The sequence below is a fragment of the Delphinus delphis genome, chromosome 18 (assembly GCF_949987515.2).
Source record: "Delphinus delphis chromosome 18, mDelDel1.2, whole genome shotgun sequence".
Taxonomy (NCBI): Eukaryota; Metazoa; Chordata; class Mammalia; order Artiodactyla; family Delphinidae; genus Delphinus; species Delphinus delphis.
Window position 1 is genome coordinate 783,364 of NC_082700.1, and position 15,943 is coordinate 799,306.

The 15,943-nt window shown below is 43.4% G+C and overlaps 1 protein-coding gene across 3 annotated transcripts in view; it reads left to right on the top strand.

Moving 5' to 3' along the window:
- Positions 1-7,310, top strand: part of LOC132413534 (zinc finger MYM-type protein 2) — a 93,277-nt gene extending 85,967 nt beyond the window's left edge. For all 3 annotated transcript variants that reach the window (XM_059995580.1, XM_059995576.1, XM_059995577.1), the window contains 3 exons: positions 2-253; positions 544-664; positions 1,941-7,310. In XM_059995580.1, the coding sequence (XP_059851563.1) occupies positions 2-253; positions 544-664; positions 1,941-2,133 (566 nt within the window). In that variant the 3' untranslated portion in view covers positions 2,134-7,310. The remainder of the gene's footprint in view (position 1; positions 254-543; positions 665-1,940) is intronic.
- Positions 7,311-15,943: the final 8,633 nt, after the last annotated feature.

The following is a 15,943-nucleotide window of genomic DNA, read 5'->3' on the forward strand; positions in this document are numbered from 1 at the left end:
GGGTCAATATTTTCTCGAGTTGAAGAAGATTATCTCTGGAGGATAAAACAGCTAGGATCACACTCTCCAGTAGCTCTTCTGAATACCCTGTTCTACTTTAACACTAAGTATTTTGGCCTGAAAACAGTGGAACAGCACTTAAGGCTTTCCTTTGGCACTGTGTTTAGGCATTGGAAAAAAAACCCTTTAACAATGGAAAATAAAGCATGTCTTCGATACCAAGTGTCTTCCTTATGTGGAACAGATAATGAAGGTAGTGTAACAGGTTTTCGTTTTGGGATTGTCTGTGGCAGGGACTGCCACTCCTTGCCTTACTAAAGACCACCTGGTCACTTGTTAAGAACCTAAGGACTGTCATTTTCATAAGATAAGACAGCCTATGTTGTCTTAAAATTAGGAATTACCAGAAGCCACAGTTGAGAGCTCTGAAGCACACCTGGTCCCGTTCTTTGGTGTAAGAGATACTGGGAGTGATCAGAGTGAATAGTGTCACCTTTCTTCAAGGTTAGTCTTAGAAAGTTTATGTGATTTTTATTTCTTAAGATAAAATTACTACTGGAAAAAGAAAACATGAAGATGATGAGCCAGTATTTGAACAAATTGAAAATACAGCCAATCCTTCTAGATGTCCTGTGAAAATGTTTGAATGCTACTTGTCTAAAAGGTAAGTGTTAATGACATTTGATTTTTTTAAATGGTAGTAACAGTTAGTTGCTGTGAATTTATGTCACCAAGAGGTGACATTTTTTTCCTTGGTCCTTTTTTTTAGATTTCTCTCTTTTCTCACTTATGAAGTCCTTTCAGTTATAACGTTTTTAGTCCTGTTATTATAAAATACCCAGCTTATACTTCATGTTTTAAGCACATGTTAAGAAATCGCTCTCTGCTAACGAAATGACTGCTGTACTTGTAGAGGGTCAGACAGTACATGTCTTAGGCTTTTTGGGCTGTGGTGTCTCTGTTGCAGCCAGCTCTGCTGTGGCAAGCAGAGAGCAGTCCTGCCTGGGCCTGGGTCCCAGTGACGCCCTGGTGAGAAGGTGGAGAGAGGCGAGTCCTCGGTTCTGGAGGGAGATCCCTGAGGTGTCGGCAGGGCGCAGCGTCTTCTCAGGGCCCTGTGCGTTCCAACTGCACCACTGCTTTCTCCCGCGGGTACCAACAGGCGTTTAAAATATTTTAAACCAGTGACATTTTTGGAGACCACAAATTATTTTATGCTTGTTCATTATTTTAAGTATGCACTCTGTAATTTTTAAAAGGCAAGCATGAACTCAGAATGTATTTTCTTATGTAAACAGTTTTGTAAATTGTTTTTATAAATTTTCTCCAGGTTAACTCTCAAGAACCATAAAAGCAGTAATGTCACCTATAGGATGATTATTTTTAATAATTAATATTTCTGACGATAGTTTTGGGTGGCCCTGCACCAGTATCTGGATCTTCCAATGGTAGTAACTATTTATTAGTTGGAAATTCCTATCTCAGTATTATCTTATTTTAAAAATTATTTCTTTTGTGTAACGCTGTTAAGTATTTTTATTTTATGTTTTACTGTATTTCATCAATTCTAAGACACATTTCTCACATTTTATACTGTCTCTGAAACTGGGATGCATATTATAACTGATGCATCTTGAAATTATAATTGGCAGTGCTTTACTTGTTTAATGGCAGTATTAAAATAATGATTAAAAATAATGTTTCTATCGATGGTGTCTTGGATTCAGTGAAATACAGAAATTATAGTGGGAAAATAATCTTTTATTGTAGAAATTAACTTTTAGAATATCTCAGTGATAGAATATTTAATGTAGGTAATTATGCATGTGGTCTGCCCATGTAATGTGGTTAATGGTAGCAGAATTATTCTTGAAAGAAAAGAAGAAAGTTGTGAGGAATTTCGTGTACATACTGTGACATGGACTTTCTCCTTTCTCCTGAAGTCCACAGAATCTTAATCAGAGAATGGATGTTTTCTATTTGCAACCAGAACGCTCTAGCTCTGCAGACAGCCCTGTCTGGTACACGTCTGCTTCGTTGGACCGAAACACCTTGGAAAATATGCTCGTACGGGTTCTTTTAGTAAAAGATATTTATGATAAAGACAATTATGAACTGGACGAAGACACAGAGTAAAAAGGAACGTTTTAGAAGCAATCGGGAGAAAACAGCATTAGATAGTCATGCTGCTAGATCTTTACTATGGAAAACATTTCAAGTTTACTCCTTCTGTTTTGAGTTTTGTAGCAGTGTACCCACACTGGGTATTACCTTGTAAATAATCTGTGAGTGAAAGTTGCCATTATTCTATGTAGTGGTTTTAGGATACTTACAAATACATTCAAATTCTTTTTTTATTATTATTTATTTGATTAGGTATGTTTGTAACTTTTTACATTACAAGATATGAATGAGAATGTGCCACGTATAATTTTTTCTTGTAGTGAGAAACGCCCATATTGCACACCTCTGCTGTTGCAAAGCTTCCTGGAGAGGGGGCTCTTCTGCTGGGTTCTTGACAAGATGGTTGTGTGTGGGGAGCACCTACTAAAAGTTTAGAACTTGCAGTGTCTTTCAGAATTTTTAAAATAAACTGTAAACTAATAGGCTGGGTTTTTTGTTTTGTTTTTTTGCGGGGGTTTTGTTTGTTTTATGCTTTAGTTACTGAAGCCTTACCAGGTTATGTAGAGAGATACCATCTTCTGTACCAAAAATAGACAAGAAAATGCTGTCGATACTGGTGTACTGTAATGTGAATCTATACTGGTGAACAGAACTTTTTGTTCCCCTTATTAAAACCTTAGTGTCCTTTTCTCATTTGTGGCTTTCTGCATCACCCCAAACAATAATAATTATGTATGTATACTTATATATATGTGTGTGTATATGTACATATGTGTATACACACACATATATAAAGAATGATGTTGATAACATGATCATGGAGACATTTTCTTTGCAAAAATGATGAAAATATAAAATTCTGTTTTCTGTGTCAACCCTAAGTATCCCAAATCCCCTTCATTTATAAGCGTTTGGTTTTTCTCTCCCCTTGAAGATACAGGTCATGTTTCCATCCCCAGGTGGTGGTGGTACTCCACAGCTTCACCAACTTCATGAGAATTCTTGTGCCTGCCCTCAAATATGACTGATGCACACGCTGGGTATTTAAAAATGCCACTCCTGAGACTGTTGTCACGGAAAGTCGGGCTAGTTTAAGTGAGATAGCACCCGTTTCACTATGAGGGTTAGCAGGGCAGTGACTGACGGTGCAGGCTGATGGATAAAGTGTATCTTGAAGGAAATTACGTTCGATGTTAGATTGTTTGGCTTTTACATTTTAATTACTTCTTACAGAAGATTGCATTAAAAAACTTTGTACTTCTGCATAGCGATTTATCCATTCAGACCTTTTCTTTTAGAACAAGAAGTTTACATAAAATCCTGCCTTCTAAAAGGCCGAGGAAGTGGCGGCTGCAGTTATCATGAAGAACTCCTTTGGCTGACTTCACAGAGCTTGAGTGTGCTCATGTAGTCTTGCTTCCAGTTCCTCAGCCACCACAGTGATGTTCGTCACTAAAACTGTTTGGGGGAAACTGGGCTATTTTCCACAGTGGTTAAGCAATGTCTACACACCCCTTAAATATTCCTCTCTTCCTTGGGGTAAATGTTAGCATTCAGAAGAAATCTTCTCATTTATGATTTGGAGAATTTCACGAGTGTAATCAGCTGTATATTTAAGCAATAATTAACAAATATTTTTGGCATAAAAATTACTTTTTAATGTTCTAACTTGTTTTATAAGTTTGATTAACGTTTCTGTCCCTTAATTGATTTTGTATTTCTGGATTTGATAATCAGACTGACAGTAGCAAATCTCATACACTTAAATAGGTATAGATTGCTTGTTGTCTGTTTAATGAAGTAGTTAACATATTTAAAATATATAATACAAAACATTTCTCATCCTCACCTTTTTCCAGAACTACTGCTTTAAGCACTTTTCATATAAACGCATATTGTTGATTAAAGGTGATTAATCCTAACCATCTTTTATTCTTTGAACTGGTGCTATATTCCATCAAGAGCAATAAAGTTTTCCCCAAATGTCACTTAATGTATATTTTACCAAATACCCTACATTTCTGCTATGATCCCACTATTAATAGCACCTTGTCTTGCTATTTTCATTTCCTTTATTGTACATTTTGGCTTTTCTAAACAGAAGTGTCTACATAGTTTTGATATTGATATGATTAAGGATTTAGAGCTCTTGTCTTTGTCTTGATTGCAATCCAACGATTGGTTAACTTGACTCTTGGGGGGGGGAGAAAAAAATAATACTATTTTATGAGAATTGTTTGTTCTGTGAAACTTGCTTCATCTAGAATATGTTTCGTTAGTTCCTGAATCTCCTTAGTTTGTGTGGTCCTAGATGACTGCTGAGAAAAGGGTAGTGAAATGATAGTTTCTTTCTGCTGCTTAGTGATTTCTGATGACGGCATCCTGTAAATATAATATTGTTGCCTTTAGATGTCTGTTGGAGATGCTATATTTTTCTGTTCTGAAGATTTTGCCGTTTAAAATGAATCAATACAAAAGTTTTTAATCCATATTGAGAAAAGTGAATTTCCCATGATAAATTGAATCTTCATTAACACTTTGCTTTTTTTTTTTCTTTTTTTTTTTTTAAGACTTTTAACTGTATTGGGTAATGTAAGATATTAAAGGACTTTTCTAGGCAAGAAGCTCAACTCTTCTTTTGGCCATAAAAATACTTTCTGTTTGAATAGTAGTTCATGTTTCTTTCTCTCCTACTGCGTGGAGTTGTTACCAGTGGATTGCACACACTGAGATAGGGAGAGGGTGTGTGTTGTGCTGTGCGTTCAGACTTCTGTCACTGTTTTCTGATGGGGTTTCCCTCTGTCCTGGGCGACTGCTTTGTGGTTGTGGTGGTTAGGAGTGCACCGTGTTAGGGTCACAGTGACGCAGAAGTGGTAACATCGCACAGTTTTGGTCTGTACTACTCTAATTTAATCGGTCCCTTTAATCTGAGATCTTAAATGTCTTGCAGTCTTAAACCACTATGAAAATTTACACTTTTATTTTGCCAGTTATTTCCAAAATGTATTGTTATACGCATATAACTTATGTTCTGAGTGGACCCTGCCTGTAGGATCATCTCCTTACCCCCTCAAACAACGCAGTCGTGAAAGTGTGCATGAAAATATTTTTAAAGAATAAGTTTCTTTAACGAAATTACAATACTGTTGAATTTTCCCCCTTAATGAGCCCCTTACTCATTTTTAGAGAAGCTCTTTGGATTTTAATTTTTCCATTCTACTGTGTTCTTAGGAATAGACCATTGTTAATGTTGTTTTCCTGTATTAAGTACTTTTTTTGTCGTTTCTGGGTATATCATGCTTGAAAATGATACCACGTAACAAAATCTTATAAATTTAGAAGTTGATGACCAGAACAGGTTAATTGTGTCAGTCTGGATCTGAGAGTAGAAACACTTAAAATGCTGTCTCAATTTGTACTTTTTTTCCCCTCTTTACTTAGAAGCTAGGTACCCCAAAATACCTAGAGGGTATTTACTTAGAGGGGTACCCCAAATAAGTTGCTGTAATCCCCTGCCTTACAATGAACTGGACAAGAGAAAGTTGTTCTTAATATCTGGACATATAATGTCCTAATTGATTACTGAGTTAAACAATCCATGAATTTAGACCTTTTGAGAAAAAAGAACCAAAGAGAAACTAAGATTTAATCTGTAAATAAAGTACATATTAGGAATAGAACCGGAGGGGGTCCACAGATCCTGTGGGTATACCAACGGAGGTCTTTGTATCGTTGGATAACTCCTCAGAGGTAAACTCAGCACATGAAAATTCACTATCCCAAAATCTAAACAACAAATCTTTGTTTCATATTTCCCCTGTGCTAAAGAGCTACTGCCCAACCATGGTAGTTAGGGAGGGAGAGAAAATAAAAGATTAAGACAGCAGTGTTCCAAAGGTTACAATTATGAGGGTAAACAAGATATACTTGTATGGTTATTTAACTCCTAGGGAACACGTAGGGAATGTATCCATAATAGTTTAAAACAGACAAGATTGTGGACACTCAGAAATACCCTAAAAGGCTATTATGGTCTAGAGTAGTTTTCATAGAATTTGCACCACCTGTGGTTTATTTAGATTCCTGTAACCTTGACATTGCTTATGGCTCTGTAAGAAATGGTCAGTGGAGCAATTTCTGGTTATTTTAATGGTTCCATTTTGGTGGCATCAGTCCTCACCTCTGGCTTTCAGACTAACTTGTAATAGCACCCAAAGGGGTCGCTAGAACATGAGTTAGAGATGATACTGAAAAGTATGAAACCACATTGAATTAAGATAATTCCGCTTCTAGGTTATGTGATGTGGATGGAACGTACGAGGTCCAATACATTATAGAAATTTAAAAGAACTTCAGCCACTGAGGATGTATTTCATAGCAATTGCTTTTGAAAAAAATAGAATCTCAAATTTATTTTAAATCACCGGTGTCGCTGTTCGTAACCCTATGAGCAGATGAAACGTTTCCATTTTGATTACGTATTTGTACTTCTAAACTGCCGTCAGCAGATGGCAGTAGTGTACAGCACCAGGCTTCAGTTGCTTTTTGTCTCTATACGACTGTAAGTATACTGTAGTCCCTTAGCAGAAATTCTTGGGGGTTTAGAATTCAGAATTTTCTTTTTCAAAAATAACGTGTGCTTGTAGGTTACATAGGACCCTCAGTGGGCTCGGGGCAACACCCTGTAATCAGTATCTCCTCAGCGATAAATCAGGTATCGGTAGTGACGGGGTGAGCGGTGTGCGGCCACAGAAAGTTTTGCATGGCTTAGCTCGGCTTTTGTCACAAGCACAAAAAGCTAGATTTTCAAACTTCTTGGATCTCAGACTTGCTGATGAGGAATTGCAAGCCTGTAATAAAACTAGTGGCAGATCTAGTATTTTCCTTCAATAAAACATCTAGTATTTTTTCTCTCTTGTATCGTTTAGTTTGGGTAGAGGTAACTGAAGGCTTACTGTAAAATCTGTGTATTCAGTTGAAAGGAAAATGCAAGGAACGCTTAGAACAGCCATAAATAAAATGGCAGGTGTAGAGCCATTATTGCATGCTGAGACTTAAGAACAACTGCTTTCTTTTACTTTCCTGTTTGCCTCAGTATTTGTAGCATGACTGTTCTACATAAATGTGATAGGGCTTTCTGAGTGGCTGCTGTTGTTTCCTGGAGCCATTGTTTATTCATTCAACAAACACTCGGGTGATGGTTCTCTCAGGTACCCTAAGCCAGGTACTGGGAGCACAGTGCCTCTCCTCAAAGACTTAGTCTAGTTGGGGAGAAGTGAAAGTGTGATGGAATGTCAGAATAAGATGGGGCCATGGGCCTTATTGAGCACAATCACTTGTACGATGAAATAAGTTTAATACACAGGTCTAGTAACTTATCAAGCCCCTGCTCTTAGTGAGCCCAGCTCTCCAGTCCTGAGTGCAGGCCAGGTCTCTGTACTGTGCCCCCTGCTTCCCATCCTGCAGAGGGAGAGTGGGCACCGACTGCCCGGATAGGGCAGGGCCGCACCACTGGCCACGGTCACGGGCGCCATGCTGCAGGAGCAGGTGTTTCACCAGAAGGTAAGGTCACGGGCTGGGGCAAGTGTGCTTCCCTGCTCTGTCCCGAGCACCTGGAGAAGCTCCCAGCATACATTAGGTGGTCATAAATGTTGAGTGAATTTTTATTTTATTTTTTTTTATTTTGGACAATTCTCATTGTTTTTGGTAAATATTCTGCTTTAGATTTAAAAAAAATATTTTGGGTAAGATTATTTTGTAAAAGCAGTAAAGAATATTAAATTGTTATAATAAAGGGGAAACATTTTAATACAACAAATATATCTGAAACCTCACCCTCTTGGCATATCAATATTTCCTCCATCTGGTCCTTATGCATATGTTCATGTGATTTGTATATAAATACAATTACATTTATATTCTACCTTTGCATTGATAGATCATAAGTATTTTTAATGTAGTTCCTCTGAGCATTTTTGTGTGTGGGGGGGGGGGTACGCGGGCCTCTCTCTCACTGTTGTGGCCTCTCCCATTGCGGAGCACAGGCTCCGGACGCGCAGGCTCAGCGGCCATGGCTCACGGGCCCAGCCACTCCGCGGCACGTGGGATCTTCCTGGACCGGCGCACGAACCCGCATCCTCTGCATCGGCAGGTGGACTCTCAACCATTGTGCCACCAGGGAAGCCCTGAGTGAATTATTGATTGTAAGTACCTTAACATTCAAGCACCTTGAAAGTGAACCATGGGGAGCATGACCTACGATCCATGAAATGATGCCTGCTTTTTGGTTCGCCTTTGACGCTAGTCTCCTGGATGCTTTGTGTGTGTCAGTCCGATTTGCGCTGCGATCGCTGGTGCTGCTTGAGCTCCTGTAACCTTCCGTTTGTGACGGCCAAGGGGTTGGGATGTACGTCTTGATGATTTGTAGTCGTGATCAAAATAGAAACACTTAAAAATCACTTGTGAAGTTTGTTAAAAATGCAAATTTTTGGGACTTCCCTGGTGGTCCAGTAGTTAAGAAGCCGCCTTCCAATTCAGGGGACACGGGTTCAAGCCCTGGTCTGGGACGATCCCACGTGCTGTGGAGCAACTAAGCCCGTGCGCCACAACTACTGGGCCTGCGCTCTAGAGCCTTCGAGCCACAGCTACTGAAGCCCGTCTGCCTAGAGCCCGTGCTCCACAAGAGAAGCCACTGCAATGAGAAGCCTGCACACCGCAATGAAGAGCAGCCCCCACTCGCCGCAACTAGAGAAAGCCCACGTGCAGCAATGAAGACCCAACGCAGTGAAACATAAATAAATAAATTTATTTTAAAATATCTGCCACAAACATTTTTTTTTAAAAATGAAATAGAATTGAACAGAATAGAACTTAATACGGGCATTTTTCTCATGAAAGTTGTTCTGTACTTGTGTACTGAAATATGCTTTTGGGTCAGAGTTTGAAAGACCCTCTGTAGGAAACTCACTGAGAGAAGCCATATATCCGTGGAAGGACTCGCTGTTAATGGGAGCCTTTTGTTTTGTTTTCAGTCCCACTTTCTTAGTTTCACCTACATCGAGCTGCAGCGAATTGTGAACACATAAGCTTTTCGTTTCGCCGTAACTAAGTGGCCGCCCGGCTCATTGGAGATGGACATTTTGTCTGCCTATTCCCATAAGTTTGAGGTTTTTTTTTCTTCCAGGGTGGCTGTGGGAATGAGATGAATAGTTGCTGGAGTGCTTTCTGTGGGAAAGCCCATGAGGCATTGTTGATATGGTCTCCAAGTAAAGCTCGGTGAGTGGTGCAGCTGTGAGCCCAGTTCAGATCTTCCCCGGGTCTGAGTGCCCCTTCACCCCTCTGCTGTCCACTTCCTGTTCTGCTCGACGCCGGCCATCCAGGAACTGCTTCCACTGATAGAAGGAATGTCGCGTAAGCATCTACCAAGGCCAGAGTAAAGGCTGAGCAGCAGCAGAATTCTGGAAGGTAGGCAGATGGACTTGGGGGCCACGGACCGCCAGCCCTGGAGCAGGTGCCCTGCCTGCCCCTCACCCGCTGCCCTGGCCACCCACTGTTTCTCCTCAATTATCTTCAGACCTTTTCCTCTCTCCTCAAATCTAACACTTTCCCCCGTACTGAAGCTCAGGGGTCAGCAAATGCACATAAAGGGCCAGAGTCAATATTCGAGACAACGTGAAGCATGGTCTGTGGGCATTTGCAAGAGAAAACACATTTCCACAGGGTTTCTGCTGACCAAATTCGAAGTATAATAATTGAGTACAACATTTCCTAATCCGCAGCTACAGCGAGGAGGATGGAAGGCTTCCCTGTCATCAGAACCGATTGCAAGTGTTCATCTCTTAGCTCTTATGTATTTCTCTTTGGAAAATGTGTTTTCAGACGTAAGTACGGCCACATGTTGCTCTCAGTCCCGGAGCCCAGGGATTTAATTAAGCACGTTTCTCACTTGGGAGGCGTTTGTACAACTTCCCAGATTTTGATACCAATTTGATGTTTGCCTCTTAGCAAGTCATTATGTTGCAGATTCATCACTTCCAAGTGAAGATTAGAGAGAATCTCCTCAGTTGCAAAAGCTAAGTACAATTTGAAACGGAATTTTCCTTTACAATTGCATTGGTCTTTGAAAAACACTGCTGGAGCTGTCGTTTGAGCTTGGAAGATATCCCTGCTCTATGTGTGTGGGAAACGTGTGTGGGAACCGAGGTGCTGCTGCTCTCACTTGGGACAGCCTGAGAAGTGACGTTACTTGGGATTCAGGCAGCGTTTGTTGCTGGAAGTAACTGCAGTGTGTTTTGTGTACAAGCACTGCCTTGGAGAACACTGTGTTTTGATGTGGTGGGTCTGCACTGGTAAGAAATAAATACGTGCCATGGGGGCGCAGGGCGGTACGCCCAGCGCTCGTCATTTTAGGTTGACTTTATTCGGGAACTTCATCAAGCCTGCAACAACCGCTGATTTCCCGTGACAGTGGTTGGGTGCCGTTCTGCCTGTTCGGCCCAGGGGCCGCCTGTCCGTGGACTGCGTGTGGCCTGTGACCCAACACCCAGAACTGATGGCGGGAGAGTCCCCGCGAGGGGCTTCCCCTGACACCTCTGGCTCAATGTTCACCTCAGGGCCCGCTGGTGAGCGGATAACCCCCTGAACACTTCCATTTCAACGAGGGCGGCTTCTACTCCACGCGCGTTTTTGCACCGTTAGTCACATCTTTCCAGATGCCGCTTTCAGGTTTTCTTGAGTGAGTGTTGCGTCAGCTTGTTCGAAGACATTCTTGTCTGTAGTTGTCACCTACAGGCAAATCATGGAGGCCAGTCTTCAGTCCCTTCAGACTCGGCATTGACTTCTTGGAGAGACAGCTAAGCCATTTGGGTAAAAAATCTTTTCACTCTTCAAGAGCTGAGGAAAAGCACTTGAAAACATTTGCCTCATTTTTCAGTTTTTGACTCTTCAACTCTGAGCTACTCTTTTGCCAAAAGGCTGAGCTTGTTTTCTCTGGATACATTTCTGTGGCTGCTGCAATCAGATGATTTGATTTGCTCCATAAATGCGCACCTGGCCGACGGATGAGCCACTTGGAAACTGACTTTGGTTGCCTGCTGGAATGAGGTATTCCATCGCGTTTTCTAGCTTTCTGACCGTCGCTGTCTTGTAAGTTGGAAACCCCGGGATGGAGCCCCGGTCTGGTCGTGTTGTGCATATCGCATTCCTTCAGCACAGCTGGGGGTCTTTGCAAAAGCAGCACAACAAACGCCCTGTAATTCAATAACAGTGATGTGGCGTGACATCTGGAGAACGTTTTGTTTCAACGTGGTGGGTTTGCACTGGTAAAAAAAAAATAAATACGTGACACGGGGGCACGAGCAATACACCCAGCACATGAAGCACTGCCTGCCCGCTGCTGGGAGAGGCCGGACCACCCTGTGCATCTAAGCTGCCCTGGAGGATACGCAGCTGCAAAGGCATGGCTGTGTTCCAATAAGACTTTAGTTGTGGACACTGAAATTTAAACTTCTTATGTCACAAAATATTTTAAATTAATTTCTGAACCATTAAAAAATGTAAAAAAGTCATCGTTGGCTAGTGTGCTGCACAGAAACAGGCGGCGGGCGAGGTGTGCTGAGTTGCTTGCCCTGCCTCTTACTTCAGTGGAAAACATGAGAGGTGTCCAAGCCGGCAGAAGGCTCCGTGGGTCCCCGTCACATTCACCTACAGCACGTGGGCCTCTCCTGCCAGCCTGCGGTCCCTTGTAGGGCTTGTCTTTCAAAATCCTCTGAAATTGCCCTCACACTGTGGCAGAATTCCTCAGAGTTGTCTGTCCTCATGGTCCTTAACTCCTGTTTTCTCTGAAATGTTGAGAAGTTTTCTGTCCATCATCCCACTAGGCGAGCTCACTGTGTCACCAGGACCCGTGGAGACTGAGGCCTCGTGTTACTAGCCAGCCAGCAGCTGCAGGTCACTGCCTCTTTCTGAAATGCTTCTTAAAACTTAGTTTCCCGTAGTCTACGTTCTCCTGATTCTTCTACTTTGTATAACGCCTCTTCTTGGTATTTTGATAATATCCCCCTTGTTCTCTGACCTCTAAAAGCTGGGGTGTCTGTTCTATTAACTGAGCCCTTTGGGCTCTCGTGTGGGCTCAGCGGCTCTAAGTGCTGTCGATACGCTATGGACTTCATCACACGTGTGAAAGTAAACATCTCCAAACTGAGGAATAAAGGGAAGAGTGGCTTTATTTTGCTCTAGTACTTTAGCTGCATTAACTCAGTTGATGCAATCGCCCTGAAAGCCAGGCTTTTACGATCTGTAAAAGGCCAGATAGGAACCATCTTAGGCTTTGTGGGCCTCTTAACAGTTTTGTCTCATGTTCTTCTTTGAGTTTTTTCAACCTTTTAAAAATGTAAAAATCATTCTCAGCTCACAGGCCACGCAGACACAGGTTGTGGGCCAGATCTGGGCTGTGGGTTGTGTGCTGGCCTCACTAGGAGCCATTGTAGGGTAGTTGTATCATCCCCATTTTGCAGATGGAGAAACTGAGGTACAAAGAGGCTGAGTAACTTGCCCAAGCTCACCAGCTAGGAGGTGATGGAACTAGGGTTCCCATGGGTGGCCCCAGACACCACGTGTTCAGTCACTACACTAGTGTCTAGAAATACATCCAACAAAGAGCTAGTGATTTATGCCCCAGCATCCCAGGAATTGGATTAAGCAGATACCCTGAAGATAGGGTGTAGTAGATGGTTTAAAAGTCTGTAAAATAACCTGTTTAGCCCTTTCCAAAATCCTCTGCCCTAGCAATGCAGCGTTCCCCACGCCCATGGGGTCTGGAGGCTCAGGGGAGGGTGAGGCTGAGGGCCACAGACGCCAGGCGGGACCGACAGGAGGGCTGGTGGGAGACCCAGCCTAGGGCCCAGGAAGCTGGAGATCTGGGGCACACCCCCACCGCGGGAAACAGACGAGCCCAGGACAAGAGGCAGAGACCCCAGTCTGCTCCCCACAGTGAGCCTCCCCTGAGTCTGGCAGGAGCCCCTGCTCATGTCCACAGCCTCCTGTCTGGTGTCTTCTCGTTCTGGAGAAAGGACGGAAACTTCCCACTGGAAAGATGGACATCCAAATAAAAGGAAGGTGCAAGAAAAAACTACCGTGGAGGAAGCAGAAGAAAGCTTTTAAAAAATTTAAAAGTTATATCTGAGGGAAGATAAACACAGGAAGCAATCAGAAGCTATGGAAAAGAAATGTTAAGACATTAAAAATGCGATGGAGGGACTTCCGTGGTGGCACAGTGGTTAAGACTCCGCCTGCCGATGCAGGGGACATGGGTTCAATCCCTGGTCCGGGAAGATCCCACATGCTGCGGAGCAACTAAGCCCGTGTGCCACAACTACTAAGCCTGCGCTCTAGAGCCCGCGAGCCACAACTACTGAGCCCGTGTGCCACAACTACTGAAGCCCGCGTGCCTAGAGCCCGGGCTCCACAACAAGAGAAGCCGCCGCAATGAGAAGCCCCCACACGGCAATGTAGAGTAGCACCCGCTCGCCACAACTAGAGAAAGCCCACGCGCAGCAACAAAGACCCAACGCAGCCAAAAATAAATTTTAAAAATATATACGATAGAAATACCCAGTAGAAAGACTGGATAACAAGGTTGAGAAGATTTGCATAAAGTCGAGCAAGAAGATGAAAAAGGGCAAAGTATGAGACAAAAGAAAACCTGAGCTTCAGCCTAGGAGGTCCCACACGAAACAACCAGAACTTCCAGAAAGAACAGGAAATGCAGGGGAGGAAGACGGAAGAGGGCCCAGGGCGCACGGAGTGACTATAGACTGTGACCCAAGACACACTGTTGGGAAATTTAAACAGTCTGCATGTGAAGAAAAGATTCTAAAGGGATCCACAGAGGAAGGATTAAAAAAACATCACATACAAAAGATGAGGAGTCAGATGTCATCAGGCTTTCAGCAGCAGTGCTGGGAGGTAGAAAATGATGGCGCGGTGCCTTTAAAACTGAGACAAGTGATTTCCAGTTTGGAGTTCTGTAGCGTGCCAGACTTCCAGGGTGTGTTCAGGTATGCAAGTTCTCAGGAAGTTTACCTTTTGGACACATTTGTCAAAAAGCAACGCAATTCCCCCCCAAAATGAGGTGACCAAGGAGGAAAGGGAAAAATGGGGGTCCAGGAACAGGATGGGCGGGAGGTGACGGGTCGGGACCAGGGTGCGTCCCTCCGGGCCCTGCCTTGTGGTGCTGGGAGCTGGACCTGCACACGTCTCCTCTGTGATGTCACAGTGTCAGGTCTCGCTGGAGGGCACTGGAGGGCCTGGAGAGAGTAAGGGGCTGGCTTCTCTTGGGTTTCAGGCGTTGGTTTTCTCTTTTCCAGGCAAGATGGCCAGGTTTCACTGAAACCTCAGCATTGGCACATCACCCACCTTTTCTGCCAACAGGAGGTCACAAGCACGGGTCTCTGCCCGGGGTGGGGGGGAGGGCAGAGACAGCAGCTGCTCCCTAGGCCCGATGTTTTCACACTCAGAGTTGTCAATTCCCTAATTACTAGTTAATAATTGTGTTAAATTTTCTCTGTTCATATTACTGGTGTGCTGTCTCCTGGCTGGACCCTGACTGCACACACGGTACTATAAACACTGAAACGTATTTTGCCAAAATGTGGGATGTGGTTGTGTTGGGACAGTGGTGTAGGGAGACGTTTCTGGGTGGGTACGCGAAGGGTGGGTGTAGAAGCAGGGCCAGTCTTCTGTGGTGGGGAGTCAGGAGACGATACACATTTTAAAACTCAAGAAAATGCACTGCAAGTATGTTTAGAAATACGGTTGTAATGACCAGAGCAAAGAGCTAAGTGATACGGAAGTTCTTGCCTTTGGGCAACAGGACAGGAATCAGGAGTGTGACAGGAGACGGCTAGGTCTTGCTATTTGCCCTTGGTACCGCTTTGTTTTTAAATCATGTAAATGTACTACTGAAAAAAAAATTAATTCACAATAACCAAAAGGTGGAAACAACCCAAATATTTATAGATAGATTATGGATAAACAATGTGTGTAGATACAATGAGATATTATTTAACCTTGAAAGGGAAGGAAATTCTGACACATGCTACAACATGGGTGAACCTTGAAAACATTGTGCTAGGTGAAGTAAGCCAGACACAGAAGGAAAAGACTTATGATTCCATTTATATGAAGTACCTAGAATAGGGAAACTCATTGAGACAAAGGAGAATGGTGGCTGCCAGGGGCTGAGGGGAGGGAGAATGGGGAATTAGTATTTAATGGGTACAGAGTCTCAGCTTGGGAAGATGGAAGAGTTCCGGAGCTGGATGGTGATGATGACTGCACGTCAGTGTGGATATACTTAATGCCGCTGAACCACACACTGAAAAATGGTTACAGTGGAGAGTTCCATGTATATTTTATAAGAATGAGAAATTTTAAGTCTGATAAAAATTGGTGCATTAAAAATATGAGTCTCAGAGAAAGAGCATTAATTCACGTTCGCGACTTGAAATAGGAACGTCTGTGAGGAGCTTGAGACTTAGCCTGAGCGTGAATTTTAATTTGGCCGTCTCTGTGCCAGCGTCAGTGTCCCCCTTCCTCACCTGGGCCGCCGCCTCGCCTCCTTATCTGGGTCGTGATTTCGCCCCAGCGACGAACCAGGTGTGTTGGGAGCTGCACTTGGGCCCCAGCACCGCCCCCCTACCAGGGCGTACGTGGACGCCCTGGAGGTGGGACAGCGGCCCTCGCGGGGTCCCCGCGGTCACACAGGACAGACGGCGGATGGACAGACGGACGGGGAGGGGAGGCGCGGGGGCGTGGGGCGAGC